General features: G+C 31.6%; 1 protein-coding gene across 1 annotated transcript in view; it reads right to left on the bottom strand.

The window, feature by feature from the left end:
* LOC108911093 (hormone receptor 4) overlaps positions 1–15298 on the bottom strand; it is a 63229-nt gene that overhangs the window by 26661 nt on the left and 21270 nt on the right. Inside the window, exon 3 of the mRNA XM_018715928.1 lies at positions 11801–12420. Coding sequence (XP_018571444.1) covers positions 11801–12420 — 620 coding nt within the window. The remainder of the gene's footprint in view (positions 1–11800; positions 12421–15298) is intronic.

Genomic DNA, 15298 nt, shown 5'->3' with positions numbered 1-15298 from the left:
TCTACTTGCTTATTTTATGTGGAACGCCCTGAATATTTTTGCACATTTGGATTCTACGCATAATTTTAGGGGGAATTTTATCAAGTCTCCCTATATCTATCTGTAATGGTCTTCAAGATATTTCAAATCTATTAAAAAAGTTAATAACTGCCCTTTTAATTAAAAATTGATTTAAATACTCTGGCAATAACTTATGTTCTATTTTATAAATTAGAATTAAACACGATTGCTCAATAAACTGATCTATAGAAAGCCATTGCAGTTGAGTTCTCATATAAACTAAAGGTGTGTATTTATTACATGAAATAATTATGCGCATAACCCTATTTTGTAAAATCTGAAGCCTGTTGACTTCATTTTGTTGCAAGATATTAACAGAGATGAACAATACGTTATATGAGGGTAAATAATAATATATTAATAATTTACACCAGCGTTTTTTACATAGTGCAAGTTGTAGTATTGATATTGGAGAGGGAGATAGGGAGATGCGTATCGTTTATTATAGTTACTTTAAAAACTGTTTAATTTTACACAGGGTGGTGAACATTTATTGTCGAATTTGCTTAACTTTGAACCGCCTAAACTTGGTTTTTCTAAATGGAATACCCTGTATTTTTATCTAATCAAAATTTGTTATAGAATTTTACTCTCTACCTACCCATATTACATTTCCCTATACCTATCTCTTTTAATTTTTCTGTTTTTGACAGTTTTTGTGATAAGTAAGTAATTAAAATGATTTAATGATGATTTGAATGATTAAAATTTCTTGCAAGGATGGCTGTGAAATTGCTAGCAAACTTAAAAACAAAACAACCAATATGTCATATGTCATCATTTGCTGTTAGAATCCACTATGCAAAAATATACAGAATGTTTAATTTAAAATGAACAAGCATAACAAAGATATTATTTTATTTAAAGAGAGCACCTGCGAAAACTCCAGCGCCCAAATTTTCAAAATTCAAATCGAAGTTATCTCTGAAATATTCTAATGGGCGTTACCGTAAGACAGCCTGTATGTTTTAGCTACTTCTTGTATACAAACTGTTCTTAAAACTGAATTGGACTAAGGATTACTGTTTCTAGGTACTTTAAACGTACAGGTGTTGCACCTATAGAAAGAAACAGCGTCTCGCGGACATAAGTCCTGCGTTTCGGCCAGGCTAATTCAGCGAGAGTTTCTCTCCGCAGGAATCTTATTATTCCGGACGCTGCCATTAACCGTTCCGCGGGCAGTGAGCGTAACAAAATTAAAAAAAAGTAGAAAGCAGCAGCCAAGAAACTCGGTCTTATATAACTGTACCGCTACCGATTACGGTTATAATTGCCAGACTCTCGCGATAGTTTAGGTGTCTGCGAGCCGAAAGTGAAAGTCGTAGCATTCACATCCTAATGGATTCGATTTCTGGGACTGTACGTATGCCGAGCGCTTAGTCAGCGACACAACTCGTTGACGTCAACTTTATTATTAATTAGATGTGCATATATTTATGGCACGTTCACGAGGATGCCGTCGTGCATGTCGCCATGTTGAGGAACAGCAGACATGCAGCCACCGACAATCGAGTTGCAGATACCTTCCTTTTATACTAAGTCTGCGTTAATAAATTCAGGAGGTTGTTCTCGAGTCATTTTAGACCGAAAATCATTAATGCTGTAGTCTTTGATTAGCAGCAAACGTATGTACTGAGGTATCCACATAACATTCTACCCATTTGCCTTTCCAACTTGGAGGAAATGGTAAAGACCAAATTTTTTGGAAATTTTCTTACAAAGAAATATTTAAAAAAGCAATTGATTAATTAAATAATACAGAAGATACAAACCATTTTTCATAGTGAAACACCCTGTATATTAGTCGTTCTTTTGGATTCTTCTCTCTTTTCTGATATATTGTTTTGACGATATTTTGGTAGTCAAGGATTACCATGGAACCAGTATGTATGATTAAGAACAAATATCTTGTGTTTTACAACACCTTCAACTTGTTCTAGACCAGGGTTTCCCAAACTGTGTTCCTCTGAACACCAGTGCTAATGATCAACAAAAATTTAAAAAAGAATTAAGTTATTTTTGGCGAAACTTAATTGAAGAATATCCCAAATTTAAAAAAAGCTGTTCTTGTTTTTACTTCCTTTTCCTACCACTTATCTCTGCGAAGCAGGATTTTCTTATTATGTTGCAACGAAGACAAAGACGAGGAACGAGGAATTATCGAATATGTACAGTTCCTGATATCAATCGAATTTGCAACTCAAAGAAGCAATACCATTAAAGTTATTGATGGCCATTAAGTACTTATTTTTTGTATTATTTTAGTTTTTTTGTTTCTGAGTTTATATTAATCATTTTCGTTTTTTTTGTTTCTAAGATTATATTAGATATTATTTATGTCTGTTTCTGAAACATAAAAAACTTCCATAGGAAGAACTAATGGAGGTTAAATTAAGGATCACAGGGCAATCTTGACTGTATCCAAACTAAAAAATGTTTACTCTGTTTTAAAGGTGTAGGTAAATGTAAACGTGAAGCAGTCGTAATATTTTTTCTAAAAAATGTTATTAAAAGAATTCCTGCACTGTTCTTCGATACAAGAAATCTAGGATGCAAAAGATATTTAAGTTCAAAGATAAAGTTCCCAACTGCTGATATTGTGAGAAACAACTTCTGACTGAGGACACAAATTACAATAATAGCATAATAGTAACGAATAATTGAAATTGAAATATTAATTACTTCATGATTTAATTCCTAAAATCTATTATAAACTAAAATTTATACGATGAAATTTGACGAACCCAATTTTCGATGACTTTGTGGAATAAATTGGGAGTGATCTGATGAATGCAACGTTCAGTGTTCAATCTTAATGCATCAAGTGTTTGTGGTCTGCTTGCATAGACCTTAGATTTTAAATAGCCTAATCTAAAGGAGTTTAATAACAGCTTCTTGGAGGTTGGTGAACAGTTGCATTCCTTGAAATTATCCTTTCGTCAAACTTTTCTTGCAATACGATAGTTCCATGAGCAGTGTGACATGTGGCACCGTCTTGCTGAAACCACATATCCTCCAAATCAAGTGCGTCTAAATTTGGTCATTTAAAATTTCTTAACATATGTTGGTATCATTCACCATTCACTGTAACTGCATCTCCTACCTCATTTTGGAAAAAATGGTCCGATGATGCCACCATACCATAAACCATACCATACAGTTACCTTTAGCGGATACAAAGGCTTCTCCCGAATCTGTTGTAGATTGTTTTCACACCAAAAACGACAATTTTGCTTGTTAACACATCCACTTGTCCAAAAATGATTTTTACCTGAAAAGTTAATATTTTTTGCAAATTCTTGGCGTTGACGATGGTCCAGTGGCTTAAGTTATTGGATCAAAACAATCTTATACTGGTGTAAATTCAAGTATTTTTGTAAAATCCGCCAAGTTGTAACTTTAAGCCTTAACTGTTGAGCACGACGGGGATGGGGAATTAATAAATTTGGATCCTCTGCAATACTAGCTCTTACAGCAGCAATATTCTCAACAGTTCTGGCATTTTGACGTCTTACTGGTGCTTTTACATTGTGAAGAGTAAAATTATTTTCAAATTTCTCAACGATGCGACGAATGATATGCAAAGAAAGGCGATTATTTGGACCAAAATGTTAGTAATTGTTAGTGACTGTAGTTAGTAATGACTAATTACAGTCACTAAAATTTTGATATAAATTAAATTAGAGTTTAAAATATTACTAAGAATGTATGCGTTGTCTATGAGACATCGATCAATAAATTTTGACATAAGCCTACTTTGAGAAAAGTCACTTATTTTATACACCTTAATATTGTAAGAGTTCAATTAAAAACCTTTTTTTCTCGAAAACCGTGCACATTAGGAAGTTCTAACAAGAGTACTTTATTTTTAGAGAACAAAATTGTACATTAGAAATTGGAGCCCGAATGGTAAAAACCTAACCTCAAAAAAATTAGAACTTAAAATGTAATTCGAATGTAGCATAACTGGCGCCCTCTATGAAATATCCAAAAAATAATTAGACCAGCGTATTTGGCATCCTTAAAAACCCAGGAATACCAAATTTTTTGTAAAAATTTTTATTTTGTCGGTCTGTATCTCGAAAACAAGAGAAGATAGACATACAGTTCATAAAACAAAAAATTCTTATTTCTTGTTGCACTATAACCCCCTGTATTTACGGGAGGTTTCTGAAACAGCCCGTATAATTTTCGAAAAATTTTCACTCATGTCAGTTTAATCGGAAAAATTCTCGCAAACAGCTTACACTGAGTAGTTTTTTTTTCAACTACATAAGCTTACTTCCGATTATATTTCTCAAAAGTTATGATAATTTTCATTGCATTAATTAGTTAGGTAACTATTGAAAATTTTGTTTACCTATCAAATCTAGAATTCTAACAATTAAATACATTAATTCTGCTACTTTTAACAAATTACAGCAAAATTAACCGATTCTAGTGCAATTATCAATTTTTAGTTAGTGATTTTGTGGGAAACAAATACTCCACGGCTGCAAGCCCAGATTAATTTAAATTATAATATTCCTCCTAGTATATTTCATTTGTTTTCGTATTTGAAATATCGACATGTGTTTCATGTATTTCTTTAATCAATTATAGTAAAAGTAACCGATAATTTAACATTAATTAAATTATAATAATATTATATAATTATATTATTTTTAAAATTTGTATGACATGCAAGTTTTGAACATTTTTTATTTACAAGTAGTAAATTTTAATTAATATAACAACATATTTGAATTGTGATTAAAATGAAGTTATTAAAAATGCGGTTCTATAACATTTAATGTATTCTTCAATATCCATAAAGAATATTAATCTATGTCTAATACCTCAGGTCTAAAAAACGGTTTGATATAATTAAAAAAAAAATATGTTCACCTGGGCCTTCATTTAAGTCTTGTGACTAAGTCGTAAATAAGATCTACTTTGTAGTGAATGTAAACGAAAACTTATTACATTATTATTCAAAGAATCAAATGCCATAAACATATTACTTGAATGAATGACATAAAGAGATTCAGGGAAAAGAGCGGCTAGAAAAAATCCTTCAGTTTTAAGTGGCTTATTACAGTAAAGTCAGCAATGCGATGAATCATTTATGTATGCCTACACGTAAAAATTAAGGAAATTATGTAGATAGTGTTAAATATAAATAAACTGCCAATGCAAGTAAGTATGCAAAAATTTTCCGAGAAATGCGTTCAAGTTCATTCTCTTTATTTTCATTTTTTCGACGAAATTTCAATTTAAAATATAGTTATCCGAGGTGTATGCCTGTGTAAATCTATTGTAATAATATTGTAGTTGTCTCTTAATTATATCTTTTTGACTTGGTGTGGAAGAATTACAAATAAAAAAATTTTTGTAGCAATTACCATCCAAGATTTGGCAGTTTTTATATTCTTTTAAACGTAAAAATGAAATAAAGAAGTACATATTATAATAAAACATTTAAAAGGACAGAAAGACTGTTGATAGAAAGTAGATAGTAAAAAGTTGCAAACCACAAAATTATCGAAATCAGATACTAATGAATATTAGAAAGCTTAACTTGAAGCAAAAAACCGCCAATAATTTTTAATTTGGCAAACCAGTTCCGAATTTATAAAATAACGTTGTGAATGATTATTGAATGAAATGTGTTATTAATTCATTTACTAAATTACTGGACAGACATATAAAGTTGCTCGTTTATATAAAAAGCTGTTCACCTCTACAAAAGGTTCGTTTTGAACGAACCATAAAAAAAAATCCATACACCACAGTAGTTAAAAAATAACTTGATCGGAGAGAGAATTCCTATAAACCTTTAATATTTAAATTTTACAAACATTTAATAATATATTTTATAAACATTCAATGAATTTTCAATTCACAAATATTATTTTTACGGACATATTTTTATAATGAACTTCCTGCATCACTTGTTAGACTAGACTTCTATTTTTAGATGTTGAACATCTACATTATTTTCTTATCTTATCACTCTGTAAATTATTATGCAACCACCATAAAAATTGCATAAACGTGGTAAATCGATGCAATGAATTATAATGTTACACCTGTTCCACATCTTCAATTAATTACCGACTATACTTTAAACATTTGTAAATAAATTTTATAACAAAATATGAATATACGATATATTATTTGAGGAAAACGAATTTCTACATGCCCAAACGTTAATTGAAATTCCAAGTTAAAAATAAAATGTCATAAGTTTAAGCTTTGTTTCCCATTGGCATTAATTGTCTAGACGTTTGCAATAACAATAATTGTCACTTAATTTGTTAAATGTATAAGTTATTTGAGTAGACTCACTACTAGTATGTGGAATACTGTGAAAGCAATGTTTATTTGTGAAGAATTTTTAGAAAGAGTAAGAATTGCAACCTCGTTTCATAAAAAAATTAGGACTGGGAAAATATTTACGAATACAAATTTGTAAGAAAAGGAAAAAAGAAGTTCGTAAAGTTTTTTTCTTCTTTAACAAATATTTTGGAAATGATACAAATTTGTATTGACAGATGGTGTGTAAGGATATCATAAAATGTTTCTATGAATGTGACTTCAAAAATACATGTTTTTCGAGATACAGGAAGATGGAACTTAAATAAAATAAATAAATGTGTAAAGTACCTTTCCTCAAGTTATTATACACATATGTACTTATTTTATCTAATACTAGAGAATTTTGTGTAAAATGAAATAAGGGACTAATTTTTTCCCCACGTGCACCAGAAATCAAAGGTACTTATTTTAAAATATGTACCTACTATTTGTGATCAAATCATATGGATAAAAAATTGTTACCTATATTATAAAGAAAATAGCACTTAAAGTGTTCTAGTACCGATTCATACAGCAGATTTTTCAAAAAAGATTTCTAAATTCACCAAAATCTTCATGGAATTTGAGCTGACTTCGTTCCAAAAGGGAGTATTCTGTCTAAATCGCTAAAAATACATTTTTTTATCGACAGATAATAGAGATATTTTAAAAATATTTTCAGACATATTTTTTATAGAAACCCTGTATTTCTCCCTACAATAGAGATTAGATACGGACTTCTAGACATTAACAAATGTATTCAAAATGCTGTAACTCAAAAATGTTATAATCAAGACGTCATAATCTTTCACGTAAAGTTAAAATTGAACTATCGGATGCCTTGGTTCTTAGTCAATTTAATTATTGCGACATTGTTTATGTCTTGATCAAATGGATATTAATAGAACTGTGAACTTACAAAAATCTTGCTTAAGATTGCTAATTAATTGCCGGTAATTAACTATGAAGAATAGAAGGAAGCTTTATTTTATTGCATCATTTCATGATTTATTATTTTACTGGTACCTCTATATTTACTAAATAAAATAACTTTTCATACAGATGTCCATATATTCAATTTATGTTTTACAGGTGCCAATATCGTTCTAATAGATATTAAACCAGTGTTTCCCAAACTTATTTAAAGCGCGACCCCTTTTTTGTTAAAAATTTTCTCGGTGACCCCCCTACTCATCACTCAAACCAAAATAGCGTGCCAAAATTACAATGAACTGATTATTTTTGAAAATTTATTTTACCTTATTGTTCAAGATTAAATTAAATACATTAAAATTAAATTTAACAGTTAACTAATAGCACTTCTGCCAAATACAATATTTACAATAAAAATAAATTAATCAAAAGTGTTATATTTGGTTCCATTCGTAACATTGTATTTATCTGATTGTGAGTTAAGTTTTTCATCTATGACTGCCATCAAAACAAAAATGAGAAATCGACTGGAACTGGAAAATGATATAATTTTGTGTGTCTCAAATACACAGGCCAGATTTGAAAGACTGGTTTCAAAAAAACAGGCGCATGGGTGTCATTAACACTATACTATTTTACTTTATTTTTCGCTTTACTTTTAAGATTTATTAATATTATTTAGTTTAATGTTTCATTTGATAACAAATTGTTAATAATTACCTACGACTTTATTAGAATAAATATACATAAAGTGGAGTTTTCTCTTATTTTGGAAATTCCCGGCGACCCCCTTAATACCTCACTGCAACCCCCCGGGGGGTCGCGACCCACACTTTGGGAAACACTGTATTAAACCATTGAATCCCGCGTATTTTAAAATAAAATTAAAAAAACTTATTTTCAGTCATGCTCAATTTGTTGACTTTATTTTATATGATGTTTGTAGGTACGATCGACCAGTTTCATCTGGTTGCACAAACGTGAGAGAGCGCATGCTAGATATAAAAAGTTGGGAGAGAAAGCAAAAATGGGTAAAACCCTTGATGTATTACCTGCTTTCTTTAATTCCATTAAAACACAATTACTTACAGACTGACAAATAAATTTGCGTTTCTGACCCAGGAAGAGCTGCGTGAGATTGAGAAAGAACGCATTCGGTTCTGAAGCGTTTCTCTTACCGTGTCCGGTGCGCATTTGTGGGCGGAGCTATCTCAGACGCAAACTTACTTGTATCGGTGGTCATTATTTTATTTATTATTTCTTTATTATTTAAAATTTTATTCGAAATTTTTTATGTGGGTTTCTTTTAGTGCAGACCTAAAGGCGGTTTTCCACTAAACGGACAAAACAAAAACAAAACACAAACTTGTGTCGAATAAAACAGAACTGTAACTTTTCGCAGACTTTTTGAAGACTGGCGTGTTTTGCGACAGTTGGAATATTTTAATCACTAATGAATTATATCTGTTAAAAAATATATATATGTGTATGGTTAAGGAGTTTACTTGGCTAGTATACAAACTAACTAATAAAAAATCTCCTCTAAACATGTTGGTTGATTATTGGAAAAATGTGTTCTGACTTCTTCGCAACAATCAGTGGAAAAGGACCGAAAACAAAGACACAACTCGAACAAAATGTAGCCCGCTTGATGGAAACAAAAGTTTTGGGTTTGTTTCAGTTCAGTTTCATTTTCGTTTTTCAGGTTCTAGAAAACACAAACAGGACATAAACTCAACTGTCCCTTTAGTGGAAAACCGCCATAAGAAATCACCTTTATTGTAGATATTTTATTACTTGAAGTTTGAACTTTTGTTAATTGTTTTAGCCCCATTTTGCAATGTATGTTATAATAGGTATTATTGTATTCTTTTTATTTTTAATTTTGTACTTACATTTACATTGTAAGTAAAATATTACTATTATTATTAATCCTGACACTATAGAAAATCTTTTAATATTGTGAAATTTTGTAATCTTAAGCATTAAAATCTTCAACAATATTATTGCCGTCGTATGGAGGCGCATTTGTCAGTAAGCCGAACCTATTGACGTATTACAATCGAAAGTTGTTGGACCGAAGTACAAAGTGAAACTGTATAACAAATGAGCTATCACTTAAATATAAACGAAGAAGTGACATTGTTAAACAAAGTTGCAAATCGACTCTTTTGACTACAAAGATAATTCAAATGACTGACACATCGAAGTTAACGAAATACAAAATTCTAGTAGCTTAGAAAAAGACAAAGAAAACTAAACTGATTTTAGGTCCAGTGAATTAAGGACTACGAAGCTCGTATTGGGGTGTGATTCAGTGGAATTACTTTACATACAGTATGAGTATGGTTAACGACAAATAACTGATTTAAGGACCAGTACTTTGCGTCTCGGTTAGGACTTGGTTAATTAATCAATGATGTAGTCATCATTTAAAGCAAGTTTTAACAGTTACTCAAAATAGTGGTCACAAATCTGTTTTTTAAATTTTCTTGCGATATGAAAAGTTTGGTTCAGTCTGTACTAGAATTTGATGAATTTTTTGTAACAGTTGATGATGCCACTCGCCAAACAATCGTCAAATATATTGGCCAAAATCTAAAGCGCCAGTTTGTACGTTATTATGCAGACGACGTACATATGTAAAATATGAGCCAATTGTCCGCAATTTAGCCACTTGTGTATGTTCATCATTTTTTTTAACGAATGTAAAGAGATTACAAATTGAAGTCTATGGAAATGAACCCTACTGATGTTTATTGCATCAGGAGCCGAGTACAAACTGTTGGTGCACTATTTGTACAGCCTTCGCAAATATTTGCCAAGCGAAGATATGTTTTTGAATGTATCGATATGCACCATCCACACTATACGTCATTTGTTCACGTGTGACAGATATTTCTCTAGTGACTGCATTAACTACAACCGCTCTTATAGCTCCGTATTCTAATAAGAATGTGTTATATTTTCGCGAATGATGTTACGTGAAGAAAAGGAATTAAGTACGAGTTAAAAGATAGAGCAGCAATCAATGTTAAAAGATTTTTGATTGTATATGATGTAATTTTTAATGCTATTGCTATAATTTTAATTCTATAGTGCTCATTCTGTATTTGGTTAAACTATTGAATAGTGTAATAAATAAGCAAATAAACTAATGGTGGCTGAAGCTTTTGGTATTCGACTAATGGTGGCTGAAGCTTTTCGTGTTCTTGAAAAATTCGGTTTAGATTCTAGTTTTCTATGATTTCGGATAAGTTATTCCCTTTTGCAAACTATACAGTTTGTCTTAGAGTTTATTTGTGACAACAGCTTTTTTGAAGAAACTATAAAACAAAAAAAATTGCAAACATATGTTTATCGCTCTGTTTTATACATAAATATTGCTTTATACATAAATATTATTCATAAAAATTGCTTTCCTTGTGGTATCACACTATGATTGTGCTGCGCGTGATATCTATGAACGTTTCAAATTCGGTTAAAAAATTATATTGGTTGTTGTGCATATGGGGAAATAATAAATTACTACTATCTTCTTTTTTTATTTTAGCTATCAGTACGTGAAATGAAGTATCTTACGCATTTATCTATTATTTTATAATACATATATATTTTTTTCAGTAGCAGAGAAAATGTTGTTACTCCAGTCGAATTAGATCATAAAACCTGAAAATTTAAAAAACCGAATTTGAAACGTTCAAGTCAAAAATCTCGCGCGTGACAAGGGCGACGTTCACGCGCAAGCGCGGTCTGGGCGCTCCTTCTGCCGCATGCAGGCCATTCATTAATGTTAACTTTTACTGCTGCTAGCGCGTTTATTACATGAAGTATCAATGTAAAACTTTTTTAAAATAAAAGTTTAATCTTTCCTTTAATTGTCGCTAAAATCCTGGTCCCATACGTCCAACAGTTAACTACCAATTAACATTGTAAAAAAGTTATCATGGGAACAAAGAGGCGTAGGTAATATCTCTTTTTCTTAAATTATCATAAAAATAAGATCTATTTAATGCAAAAAGAGCGAATTCCCGAGCGGCTTTTGCTTGACCCTGGGACAATTTGTTTATAATGCTGTTTCCTACTGTATTAGTTGTAATGGGCTACGAAATTAATTAATGACTTTTCCGCATTCGACCTTTATTTTACAGTTAACAAATTGGTGAAATATGACTTTAGATACCTAAAAAAAGTGAAAAACACGTAAATTTTTCACTTATTTGCAATTTGCCAACTTACACTTTACATACCCTTCATAAAGTGCAATAAAATGCCTTCTAAAAACGTTTGCAAGTTTCCAGGATTTACGATCTAATTCAACTGGAGTCTAAGTACCTAAATCATTTCTTTAACGTACTTACTGCTGATACAGTTCGGTGTTCCAACAGAAATGTGTTTTTATTCGCGAAGGAGTTATAAAATAAACTAAATTATGAATTGAAAGTTAGTGGAGCAAAGCGGTACTCACCTCCTGGTTGAAATCGGTTTCGATGACGGTCGTCATCTGATCACCCGCTTTGTGTATGGCCTGGTACGCCGACGTCGTGAGAACGAGTAGCTCGTGCCACTTATGCGTCAAGAGTCTAGTGTGCACCTCCACCGGTAATTCCAAATAGAAAGGCAGTCTCTTAGTCCATTGCACAAGTTTATACACAATCGAATCACCGATATTACATAGTTTCTCACTCAGGTCCGTGTTGTGGTCCAACAGCTCGTCCAAGTTTTGCAGAGTCGCTATGTCTTGGAACTCATCACAGTCTATTAACGTTTTTATCATCGATAAGGAGTATTCTATTGAGAAGTTACGGTCCCTAGAACTGCTAACCGCACTGTCGAGTCTCTGCCGCAGACGGATCACCTCGCTCGGGTTGGTTAATGCTGTCTTCAGGATGGTCCCATTGACTAGGTTCGATGGAATACTGGATGCTTGGTCCTGCTCCTGCTTGAACTGCTGGCTCAGGATGTTCTTCTCCATGGCCTTAGGGGGCTGCTTGCCGGATGGTTTCTTGTGCTTCTTGTATTTCACTTTGTAGAGGTTGTACACGGCGCCGCTGTTTCGGCCGCCTGGCATTCGGTCCTCCCTCACAGCTGGAAAAAAAGAATCCTTGTTAAATGATAGGTAAATATTATGAAGCAGATTTTTTCTAATGTTACTTATTTATTACTAATTTAGAATTGCATTTTTGGAAACAATTATATTTTCATAAAAAATATAGAATATATAGACTTTAATGAATGTTTTTTTATATCGTGGTTCAACACAAATAACTACTGTTTTAAAAAAAGTATTTTAATTTTTCCATAAAAATATATAAAAGTTGTTTATTAAAATTTACAGAATTATACTTAAAACAAATTATAGGGGAAATGTGAACAAAATAAATCAGGTAGCCTGATAAATAAAAATGATGGTAGCTATAACAATAACTATTATTTGTGTTTAAAGTTTAAACATTAGCTAACCTTTATTAACCAAATTAACAAATCTTAAGACTATATAACTATTGTTTACAATGTCCAACTAAAGATTCCGTCACTTGACGGATGAGATTTGAATCATTTCTTATCTGGTTAGCTGCATCCTGAATTCTTTTAAATAACTGCTGACGAGTAGTGATTTCAACTTGGTAGACAAGCGGCTTCATATATCCCCGTAAATAAAAGTCCTAAGGATTTAGATTTAGAGTACGCGGTGGCTATGCTATTGGACCTTGTTTACGTATCCATTTATTCGGGAAATGATCATTTAACCAAGAAGTTACTAGTCGCCCTGTATGTGGTGGTGAACCATCGTGCTGATACCACATATTTTTACACAATATTAAGCCGTACGTCATCAATGAAATCAAAAAAGTTGTTTTCCAAGATACAGATCTACATTTAAACGATCATTTAAAACATCTACAGGCAGTAAATTTGTTGAACATGCTACCCCAAACGTTGACACTGAAACGTTGCTGAAATCGTCTTGATCTATTTGCATGTGGCTTTTGTAACGATTTAGTTAAAACACGCTTTATGAGACCACATGACAAGCGAAATGAATCTATCATTTTGTGCATGTTGTTAAAATAACCAGCGACAAAATTCTAATTGCTGAGGAGTATCTCCAGCATGTAACGCTTGTACAATTTGGTGATGAAGCAGATGTAACATTTCTCTGTTCAATACACGCCATACAAAATTCGGTGATAAATGAAGATTACTTGCTATACGCCGAACACTAATTAAGGAGTTGTCAATGACAGCATCTATTATATTTTCTTCATTTTGTACATTCACTTCAGTGGAACGAATCGTCTCTTTTGGAGTGGGGTTACCTTCTTCTCAAAGTCTACGAAATGATGCTGTGTGGCCAGATACTATTTGGGTATCTTCAACGGTATTTTCGGGCTGTTTGTCTGGTGTTCCCATTGGAATACACTTATACAAAGACAATATCTGCATACTCTTCAGTTGTATATAAATGCAATTTTTATTTAACACTTTAACGCTAAGTGTCAAATGAATAAACAAAATGACACAAATAATAATTACTGTTATAGCAACCAACATTTTTATTTACCAGGCTACTTTGATTTAAATATGAAAAACTTATCGGACCTATTAGACTAGGCGGTATCTGTTTTGGCTTGAGTGAATCGTATATCCACGGAGATATGCCGCACAATATGTTAAAAAAATTCGAAAAATGTCATATTTTTCTTCCTATTTAATTATGTATCTTTTCAAGAGTTGATTTTAGGCGAAGATGGTAGAGGAAAAAAATGTTTGTAATAAAATTTTTTACAAAACACGACTAGTTACAAATCGAATGAATCATGATTATTATGGTAAAAATCGAAAAAATCGCAAAAATGGGGTTAAAAAACAATACTTTTTAGGGATTTTTTTGGGGTATTTAAATTAGGTATAGGACCTTTATACTTGGCTAAAGAAAACTTCATGTTATTTCCAAAATATATGTTATTACCAAAATTTCATCAAAATCGGTTCGATAGATTTTGCATAATAATTTTGCAATCCAATTCGAATCCGTCAATTAGGAGAGCTCTGGCGCTTGTTTAAACATTGGTCGAATTTTTGTACTTATAAACAATTAGAATAACTTTGTGAATATTCAATCAAATCAAATTTTTTAAAGCAAGTTTTAAAAGTTATTGAAAAGACGCTTCTTTAAAAAAAACAGATCGGTTGGTAAGTTACGTAGTTACGTAGTTATAGTCGATCAAAGTTAACCGTCATTTACACTAAATGTACTGGGACATCCGGGCTAATTTTTCGAAAAATACCTTGGTATTCCGAGTACTTACCAGGTCTAAGTTTGCAATACTTTTCTTCATTGGCAACCTACTTTAAAAACGCGGTTAAAGTTATTTATGCAAGCGAGAAATTCAAGAAAATCGTACGGGTGGTGGCGGTGGGGGAAGCAGAGAGCGCAGCCGGTCGCTTCGGCCTGCTCAAAATTGAATCGGCGAGTTCAAAACCGCGACGCGCTTAGAAATTTTTAATATCTCAGGTTTTAGAGGTCCGATTTTGATGATTTTTTTTTAAATCGATATCTCGCGATTTAAAAAAACAATTAGCGTATTTTCAAATGCCTATCGTTAATAATTTATTGGTCTTTCAACAGTCCGATAATTATGTATCTCTAAACTTCCTTTAATTATCAACTTTATTTTTTTATTGCACCAAAAGTAAGGGCATAAACTTATATACTGTTTATTAAAGGTCAAAAACAAATTTATTTAAATATTCTAAAATTGTTTAAACAACAATTATTTTCAAAATATGTCGAAAATTAGTAATTAAATAATTATTAATTTAATCATCATTCCTTTTGTGATTAAAGTATAATTCAAATATTATTTACTGTTTAAAAATATAAGCAAATGAGAAATTAACTCATTATATTACAAAATTACAAAATTATAGTACAAAAATTCGACCAATGTTTAAACAAGCG

The sequence above is a fragment of the Anoplophora glabripennis genome, unplaced genomic scaffold, assembly GCF_000390285.2.
Source record: "Anoplophora glabripennis isolate ALB-LARVAE unplaced genomic scaffold, Agla_2.0 scaffold324, whole genome shotgun sequence".
NCBI lineage: Eukaryota > Metazoa > Arthropoda > Insecta > Coleoptera > Cerambycidae > Anoplophora > Anoplophora glabripennis.
The sequence above is the reverse complement of the archived record's forward strand: the minus strand, read 5'-3'. Positions and strand labels throughout refer to the sequence as shown.